General features: G+C 47.4%; 2 protein-coding genes across 2 annotated transcripts; both read right to left on the minus strand.

Annotated features, from left to right (window-relative positions):
* Positions 1-3233: 3233 nt before the first annotated feature.
* Positions 3234-4148, minus strand: EV420DRAFT_1773058 (uncharacterized protein). The gene is made up of 4 exons (XM_060481103.1): positions 3944-4148; positions 3517-3888; positions 3390-3462; positions 3234-3331 (listed from the first exon to the last, which is right to left on the minus strand). Coding segments are annotated over exons 1-2 (261 nt in total). The 5' UTR covers positions 3945-4148; the 3' UTR covers positions 3234-3331; positions 3390-3462; positions 3517-3628.
* A 675-nt stretch (positions 4149-4823) lies between these two features.
* EV420DRAFT_1656846 (uncharacterized protein) lies at positions 4824-5186 on the minus strand (the record flags this gene model as incomplete). Its single annotated transcript, XM_060478864.1, has 4 exons — positions 4824-4873; positions 4928-5021; positions 5070-5107; positions 5159-5186. 4 exons carry the CDS (start codon positions 5184-5186, stop codon positions 4824-4826), a joined length of 210 nt encoding a protein of 69 aa, XP_060321295.1.
* Positions 5187-10191: the final 5005 nt, after the last annotated feature.

A 10191-nucleotide genomic window follows, 5' to 3' on the forward strand; every position in this document is an offset into this window, starting at 1 on the left:
AGACAATGAGATAGTGGCCGACAACGAAGCACTGGTTAGTAGTGGAACGGATAGTACTCTTTTTGGTAAACCATTACCAACCCTCCCCACTGTTTCTGCGTTTCCTCAGAGTGTTGAGGCAAGAATGGGATACACAGGCAGTGTCTCTGGATCGCTTGCGGATGCCTTGAAGGACGAGGTGGGGTTCTATTCACATATTCTATATATTAGTTACTCATAAACAGGCTATTGTAAATGTGCTTCTAGATGCATGCAGACGAGAACCGGGCCCTGGCATATCCTCGATGTTACCACGGACAAAACGGCAAAGCAGGTCGTGACAGCGCTTTCTAAACCAGATATATACAGCCAGCTATCAAATTTAACTGTCAAGCAAGCGCAAGTCACTTTAGACTTTCTTCAGGATGTAGGAAATGTTTTCTACAGAAAACTTGATCAATAACTTAGCATCGGTTAGCTTCTAGATATGTCGGGTCTTCCATGTTCATACAAGTCTACATTTTTGAAGACCTCTCTCAAATTATCGCGCATGCATGACTGTGTACCTCGATGTCTCTTGCTCAGAGGCTTCAAAAAGACGGGCGCTTATCCGTTTGCTCGAGGACATTTTGGTGACGTATGGAGAGGTAAGATCACAGGAATGGACGTGGCTGTCAAACAAGCAAGGATTTTTACAAGTGATAGTGATATCGAGAAAGTCCTGCGGGTCTGTCGCCTTATTATCTCGCGAATCAAGGAATCATCATAACATTTCTTTCTATAGAGAATAAGACGAGAGGCCATTATATGGGGGCAGTGCGATCACCCCAATGTCCTACCTTTCTATGGCATCTACCGCGATTCCGCTCCTTCGTCCTACTGTCTGGTGTCGCCATTCATGGACAACGGACCTCTCCGTCAATATCTGAGCAATGTTGCTACTCCTAATCGGCACCGGCTCGTAAGAATTGTGTCAGTCGCTGTTTCTTTGGTATCTGACAAACAAGTAGGCTCTAGACATTACGCGTGGTATGGGCTACCTACATAAACTGTCCATCGTTCATGGTGACCTAAAAGGGGTGCGTTCTAGAGCATTTCCTCCAAATATATATTGTGCTTAACCAAGATAGGATAACATTCTGGTTACCAACGACCATAGAGCAATTATCGCCGATTTTGGTATATCCTTCATGATGGGTGTTACGACTTTCGGAACTTCATCAGCAATCGCGGAAGGGTGGTACCGTAAAATGGCAAGCTCCAGAGATCCTCAATGGCAGTTCCAACAGCTTTTCAGCCGATGTATATTCGCTGGCGTGTGTGTACTTTGAGGTACTTATATGTTTCTTTCCATACCCACCGATCTCTGACCTCCTACTATAAGGTATTCGATGGGACAATGCCTTGGAGCGACCTAACTGATGGAGCCGTTATCATGAATGTCGGCGTGCATAAGAAGCATCCTCCACACCCAAGATACCTGGCGGCAACTAAAATCTTCTGATTTATGGTGGGAACTCATGGAAAAATGTTGGGCTTATGAACCTTCAGATCGACCAACTCTCCAATGTATCGCAGAATCTCTTGATGCGACAGAAGATACCCTACTTCCGGCGACGAAATGGGACAGGACTATCCTGACGCGACTTCGCGATCCTCTGCTCCAAGGCAGATTTGTTATACCTTCCGGCTTACCACCATTTTTGGGGGTGTCTCCCGCAGTTTTTGAAAATTCACCCTCCGTATAGCCACTGCGTGAATCCCAAAAGAGGATAACGGCAACCAAGCCTACGCCTCAGTTCGTTTCACCCAGTTTTTGAAAAGTCGCCCTCCGTACAGCCACCGTGTGAATATTCCCCCTCTCTCGCTTTTTTTTTTTGGACTCTGCATTTAATTAACCGCAACAAGTAAACTATCTACTGAGACGCGGTGGCGGGGCCGATGCTCAGGCTTCCTCCTCCCTCTTGCACCTGATCCCTCCATTCAGTACTCTATTTTCCAAACTCGGGCGTGTTGGCATTGTGTGTGGAGTATAGCAATGGACTTGTGAGGTGTTTATTTGCCCTTGGCTCGGGCGGGTGCTTTTCGATCTGCGGGTGGCCGTGGCCGTGGTTTTAGCGAGCGTCATCGTGTTTCGGTGTGATGGTTTGCTCTCAGGGAGGATGTTTCCTCCTGGGGGTTATCCGTGTTCATCCTCCGACTCCCCTTCTTCGTCCTCCCACCATTCTCTTTCGTCCTCTTCGAATTCTGGCATCACCCTTCGGGCTCGTGGCTCTCCCGTCCTTGTGAACGCCCCTGAGTCCTCAATAAACTGGCTTAGTGCCTCGATTCCCTCCCTCGTGCCGAGAATATCCGGCAAGTATAGCGACCTTGAGGTTTTTCGGAGCTCCTCCCGTTGGTCCTCATATAAGGGGCATTCACGTATTATGTGTTCACGCGTCTGGTACCTTTCGCCGCATGGGCAGTCAACGTTCTCGGATGGTACAAATTGGGAGTAGTACTCGCCTATATATCCGTGTCCTGTGCGGCATTGTAGAACCCGGCCGAATAACTCGCGCTTGCCTGCCAAGTCGCAAAGGTGGCGTGTGGGCTTCAATGATGGTGGGATCCTGTTTGCCGTTGCGAAGCGGCCGTATTTCGGGTTCCCTTCCCACCGTTTCTTCCACTGTTCTACTGTCTTCGCTTTCGCCTCCCCCTCTCCCGCTTGACTGATCCAGGTTCGATCAGCGTTACGGGATCGGAACAGTGCTGGTACCCGCATCTTTGGACCTTCAAAGTGAGATGTGATCCATACATCTGTCCCGCCCTCACCCCATATATACGTGATCCTTAGCTTCGTTAGATACCAGAAGGCTCATCGATTCTCGTTAGTTCACTGGCTGTCTTGCTTTGTTCTTCTACTGTATTTCCAAAAATTACGGTAATATCATCTCTCACTCACTCATAACGCTTGCACAAGGATAATGAAGAGCGAATAATGAAGATTGGCTCAAGTCTAGGTAAACTGCACCCTCGGCGCCCAGACGAGGGAATTGTATGGTCGAACGTGCACTAACGCACGTATCCATAGCTTACCGTTTGTCCATGAATACAGCGCAAATATGTGGTAAGAGGGCCGCTCATCTACAAGTGCTTCAATTAAGTCAGCCTTGTCGGCAGCCATCTGCACAAGACGGTTCGCCGGTCCTTCAACTTAATGTACGCTTCCCAACCGCTGGCAGCTGCGCAACCCGCTTGCATATTCGTTATGAGCTCTAAGCTCTACACTGGCTCATCTGCAGGATTCTGGGTATCAGGATTATCTCATTGGTATATGCTCTACCGTTTAGATATCGTCCGTCATCCCATAAAGCTATAAAATAAGTATACAGTTATTACATTCGATATGCCCTTAAAGGAATTCATGCTACTGTCTTTGACAGTTTCTAGCGCTGCCTGGAAATCAGCAATGATATCTGAAATAGCTTCAATGCCGACAGAAACCTGGACCGAAGAAGGTTAACAAGAAGAAATGTGCGTTATCGAGCGTAAACTTACCCGAATTAGGTCGGGAGTCACAGCACCGGAATCTTTCTGCTCCTCCTCGTTCAGTTGAGCGAGCATGTGTCGTTGTAGCAGGATGGATGACTAGCATCGCCACAGCTTCAAGTTACTTGTAGGTGATGGTGCACTTGTTTATACGACTCTCGCTACTAATCGAATAGGCATCCGCTTCTTTGGTAGGTCTCGGAGACAAGCCCAGGTCGAAGAAATGTTTGCGCAAAGGGGTGCGCTTTGCAGCCAGACGCGAATCTCCAATAAGTGATGAAGTGGTGGGCCAGCGCAGAGCGTGGCATATCCGAGTCCTGTGTGTGTGGGAGGGAAGCACTTGAGGTATTGTCAATGACAGTGTAGCCACTTGAGTTTGCACTGAATGTAGGTTAAAACTTTACATGGTAAGCATCAAAGAGAGGAAAGGACGCACTTTGTTTGTGGTCTATTTCGGCAGCTCAGGCAAGAGTCAGTGAGCCGTTTGATACTGCCATGGTCACCGGGCTTAAGTACATGTAGAAAAAGAAAGATAAGTCGCCTGAGATGAAGATCTGGCACCCAAAGACTCGTGAGCAGATTAGTTGCATTTCGTTTGTCTTCAGGCTGAAAACTCGTGAAAAGCCATACTATAGATCGCATCACTCGATATGTCACGAGAACTGGTTGGAAGCATGCAAAATTTGCTGTCGTAATACTTGCTTCTTGTCCCTGTCAGGGCGAGACTTGTACTGAAGTGGTCAAGGTACGTTTTCATTCATCGATCTGAGGTTTATCTTTTTATCGAGCTCCGTTTAGTCAAGCCGACGGGTCTTGGGACTTGAATGGATGGGCGTTGAGTATGGCAATGGTGGGGAAAGGAGTACAAACTCATGATAAATGAAGAAGGCACATATGTATCTGTACCCTTCCCCCCTCGGACATCGGTCTATGATCTCATCGTGTTCTCGAAGATCACCGTTAACATCTTGTGTATGGTTCAGCGCGCAACGAAGGCATTCGTAGAACACGATTCCGGTCTTCGCAGTCCCATAGTGACAATACGAGGACCGAAAGTCAAAGCCTACAAAATGTTAGTAAAAATGGCACAGGAATTCTGAATAGTTCATACCGTCGCTCGCCAGAAAGAGATATGTTGCCTCGGAGCAATATTAACCTCCCATACCCTACGGTACACTCCACCGTGCAGTGCCGCACACCTCGGTTCATGCTAGGGAGCCGGTATTGCTCCCCGCAACGCGCCGGTCTTGAGAGAAAATGTATTGATCTTGATTTAAAATGAGTAAAAGTAACTTATAAATGTCCTAATGAGCACTTTACGTCGCATGCGGAACGTCGATCCGTATACTCAACACGATCTCGGGAGCTAAATACATAGGTATTGAGTGTGGGAATGATGTAGCAGTGAACATGGACTTACGAGGAATGAACGCGGCACGTAGGTAAGCGTTCCATTGCTCTCCAGGCATCGATCCCTCCTCAATGTGCCCTCGAAGCTTGATTATCATGAACATCTTGAGTCCAGTTCAGCACGCGACAGAGAACAGAACTCAGGCTTTCACAGCCACAAGATGGCGACACGAAGATTGAAAGTCCAAACCTACAGAACATCGTTAGTCAAAATAGCACAAGAACGATAAACAGTCCGTACCATTGCTCTCCGGGAGGAAATGTGTCATCTCGGCGGATTATTACCTTCCCAGAATCTACATAGCACTCCACAGCGAAGTGCTGTACAGTCGGGTTCGCCGGTATTGCTCCTCACATCACGCTGTCCTCGAAAAATATGTTGATTTTGAGGAGAATCGGCCCTAGAAACGAGTCATTACATAGCAGCTCGGGAAGAAAACTGGTGGATTACAATGGATGATGCGACGAGCTCACACTGTCAGAGATGTCGTCTCCTTTCCGGCCTCGAGTTTTCAAAATCTGGGGCTTGATATCGATGCTGTGGAAACGGAGGGACCTCGTACCTACGAGGGATTATGGTTCTCGACGACTCGGACCTCGATATTGAGATTACTGGAAGGACGATGCGCTCAATAAATCCATATTTGCGATGCAATACTAACAGGACAAAAGAGCGAACAGTCCATAATAATAGTCTGAAGGAGAAAGTCGACAGAGAGAAAGACAAAGCGAAAAAGAATCCTGCGGTAACAGGATCCTGAAGCGTAAAGCCGGGTCCTGGTACTGAGAGTCGTTGTCGTTTTCGTTAGAACACGTTAACACGAATGACCGTCATTGACTGACATAAGAATTTCGAACAGATATTGAAAACAGGGGGTAAGATCGATGCCGATCATGCCGATGTTGCCGAAACAAGATGACATATATTCCCGGGGAAACCTCGGAGGTAATGAAAATGCACCGCCACCGAAACCCTCAGACTGCATAAGACCAAGACCTGTATACACAGGACTCGGAATCAGCAGATTTGGAAGGAGGAGTTTGATATTGACAGGTTTTACAAGGCTGGCGGGCGCTGGTAGGTGAGCGAACAGAGACGAATGTACATTTACAATCATGGCAGATTTAGGAAACTGTAGTGAATTGTTCGTTCCTCCATCAAAACTTCTGGGGCAACTTTTGCGGGCCGTGTCGATGCCGGAAAACTGAGAGAAACGTAATTCCCTATCACTTCTACAGCTGGCAAAGGCTCCAGCGGGAGGGTCTTCAGCCGTAACACCCACATTGCAACTTGCGCTCAGGAGTCAGATTAGTAGCAATGCACAAACTTGTGCTCACCGGAGGTACGTATGACTCTTCCTTGTCCAATTGGCTCCAACTCTCTGATACTCGATCATGACCTGACAGCTGAAGAAGATGAGGTTCTGGTCTTACCATAATTATGTGGAATTCCGATTTTGAAAAATTATGTGGTCGTATTTGGATCGCAAGGCCCCGGCCCTTTCTCTTCCCACCACTGTCGTGCCGTCGTCGCACGGCACGACAGTATTGTCTATTTTACGATGCCTATATTGTATTTCTGAAGACCTCAAGATGTTTATCAACTGCATTCTGCTCCTATGACATGGCATATAGCGACGTTGCACTCTTCAAGCAGGACTCCGAGTGAGGCAAAACCTTCAAGAATCCAGCCTTTGTCATTCTGTGCTCACTCCATATACGAAAGTGGCATCCTCAAGCACTACATGCTGCTATACTCCTCAATTAATATTGTTGGACCTGGCATCTCCATATCCAGATGGTATCCGTAAGCTTCGGTCTCTTGACTTTGTCAGACTCGACGTCTGTCCTGTGCTGGCAATCCTTTGGTATTAGCAGCGTACTTTGACCTTACTACATGGGAAAAGGTCTTTCATTGATACATCCTAATCCAACAAAATATAAGTGCAGTATAAGGTACATAAATGTGCTTTTTGAATGTAAACTAGTGAAATCATGTCAAAAGGCGCTTCGCGTACCGGGCCGACATGCGGTGCAAATAGGACCACATAGATTTTCAAAACGGGAATTCCACATAATTATGAAAACCGCTGTAAAGGACACCCCTTTGCGCAAACGATTACTGCCCGATCGATATCCTTTGACTTCGAGATTTAAAGAAGCAGATCCTAATCGTGTAACGAATATACCAACACCTACAAGGAAGCGACGTAAATTGAATTCCTCGACATATTCTCCCGTTCCTTCTGACTCTGATTATCTCACAACTTACACCGATGCCCTCGTTCCCGGATCGACGCCACTATCTTCCGCCTTACCCCCTACGCTATCACCTCAAACACCTCAGCCACGACTGCCTGATGCTAGGGCGAAGTACACGACCCCAAATTCTCCCTCCCCTGCTAGCAGCCCGAGTCCAGAGCAGATGAGGGCATTTGTTCTCCGTAATGCGGCGCGAGTACCTAGAAAGAGGAGAAGAAGCTCCCCAAGTTATTTCCCCCCTACTAGGGCCAGCCCAGAGAGGATGGAGGCATCCTTTGTCTCCGATGTGGTGACAGTACAGGATCCATTGCAGTCAGCAAGGGAGATAAGTACCATTGTCGAAGAGGAAGAAAATGGACGATCACCAACGCTGGTCCGGGATCTTAGTCTTCCCCCAAGCCCACCTAGCTGGATACCTGGATCCACTTCATCCACGGAATCCTCCCACATAGAGGCTATCGGTGTACCTGTCTACGTCAGTCACAAGACACCGTCGAAGCAGCCCACATTTCCAAGCAGCCCGTACTCAACACCTAGTCAAGACAGAGTCCGACGTGAAGATGATGAAGAAGGGGTTCTGTATCCTGCAGATACACACTGTTTCCGACCACCCCACAGCGACGACCGTTATTATGGTCACTCTCCAGGTTAGTTTGTTTCATTCGCATATGCCGAAGCATTCACCTAACCTAATTCACCAAAGCTTTGAATGCTTTTCAAGGTGTTGAACTGAGCGAGCACAGAACCGCACATCAAACGTCTGATTCAGCCATGCGGAACACAGCGTATTTCGGCCCTCACTTTTCAGAAGTCGAGCAAAACATGAGAGAAGCCAACATCAGCACTTTCTCTTCGGTCGGAGATGAGAGTCGGAGGGACGAGGTGAGATTCCCTTCACATGTCTTATACTCCAGTTGCCCACAGGGGCAGGCTATTGTAGACGCGCTTCTAGACGTGTACAGGCCAGAGTCGGAACCCATACACGTTCTCGATGCTACGACAGACAAAATGGCAGAGCAGGTCGTAACGGCACTTTCTAAATCAGATGACCAATTATCAGATATAACTGTTAAGCAAGCGCAATCAACTTTGGATTTTCTTCAGGATGTAGGAGCTGTTTTCTATCGAAAGTTTTATCGTTAACTCGGCATCGGATAGCTTCTAGATATACAGGGTCTTCCATTGTCATACAAACACACTTTTCTCAAGACTTCCCTCAAGTTATCGCGCATGTACGACTGCGTACCTCGATGTATCATGCTCAGAGGCTTCAAAAAGACAGGCGATTATCCGTTTGCTCTAGGACAGTTTGGTGAGTTGTGGAAAGGCGAGGTCGGCGGAATGGGAGTTGCCGTCAAACAAGCAAGAATATTCACAAGTGATAGTAATATCAAGGAAGTTCTGCGGGTACGTTGCCTCGTCTTCTCACGAGTCAAAGAGTCAGTATAACGTTTCTTGTCTATAGAAAATAAGACGAGAGGCTATTATCTGGGGGCGGTGCGATCACCCTAATGTACTACCTTTCTATGGCATTTACCGCGATGCTGCTCCTTTTTCCTACTGTCTGGTGTCGCCATTCATGGTCAACGGATCTCTCCGTCAATATCTGAGCAATATTACCAATCCTAATCGACACACACTCGTAAGAATCGAACTATTCATTTCTTCCTCAACATATTTCTAATAAATGAGTAGGCTCTAGACATCACGCGTGGTATGGGTTACCTACATAAAATGTCCATCGTTCATGGTGACCTAAAAGGGGTGCGTTTCATAGCATTTTTTCCAGATATCCATCGCGCTTAACCGAACTAAGGATAACATCCTGATTACCGACGACCACAGGGCGGTTATTGCGGATTTTGGTATATCCTTCGTGATGGGTGTTACAACCTTTGGAACTTCATCGTCATCGCGGAAGGGTGGCACCGTAAGATGGCAGGCACCAGAGGTCCTCAACGCCAATCCTAACAGCTTTTCAGCTGATGTATATTCACTGGCTTGTGCGTATTTTGAGGTACGCGTTCCAGGAGACTTCACACCCATTGATTGATTCTGACCCTCTACAAGGTATTCGACGGGTCGATACCTTGGGGCAGCCTACCTGATGGCGCCGTTATCATGAATGTCTGCGTCCAGAAGGAGCATCCCCCACTTCCGAGGTACCTGTTGGAGACTGATTTATGGTGGAACCTTATGGTACAATGCTGGGCTCACGAACCTTCGAAACGACCAACTCTCCAATATCTCATGGAGTCTCTTCAAGCAACAGACGACGCCCTACCTCCAGTGACGAAGTGGGATAAGTCTATCCTTACGCGACTTCGTGATCCTCTGGTCGAAGGCAAATTGGTTATACCTTCGGGTCTACCGCCATTTTTGAATGTTGAGGATGTCTGATCCTGGCCGGATCAACGTTTCTGGACTGGAATAGGGCCTCTATGCTCACATCTTCGGACTTTCGAAGTCGAATGTGGTGTATACTCCGTCCATCCGTCCCACCCTCGCTCCGCATACATATATGACCCTTCCCTTCATTAGGTAGAAACCTCGTCGATCCTCGTTGTTAGCTCTGTACTGTTGTCTTGCTCGCTCTGTTCCTCTACTGTATGTCCAAACATTACGGTTTCAGTGTACCACCAATATCATCCTTCACATACCGCTTACACAATGTGCAAGCGGGGTGCAACAATCGTTGGGAATATAAAGTTAAACGACCGAACCATCCTGTGCGAATGGATAAACGGTAAACTATGAACACGGCATGCGTCAGTGCACTTTTGACTATACAATTCCTCGTGTGGGCGCCGAGGGTACAATTGACTACCTAGACTTGAGCCAATCCTCATTATCCGCTCGAACTCTAAGCTCGACACTGGGAACTGCATTTCATCTGCAGGATTCTGGGTATCAGGATTATCTCATTGGTATATGCTCTACCGTTTAGATATCGCCCGCCATCCCATAAAGCTTTGAAATAAGTATACAGTTATTACATTCGATATGCCCTTA

The sequence above is a fragment of the Desarmillaria tabescens genome (genome assembly GCF_030435595.1).
Source record: "Desarmillaria tabescens strain CCBAS 213 chromosome Unknown EV420scaffold_432, whole genome shotgun sequence".
NCBI classification, from domain to species: Eukaryota; Fungi; Basidiomycota; class Agaricomycetes; order Agaricales; family Physalacriaceae; genus Desarmillaria; species Desarmillaria tabescens.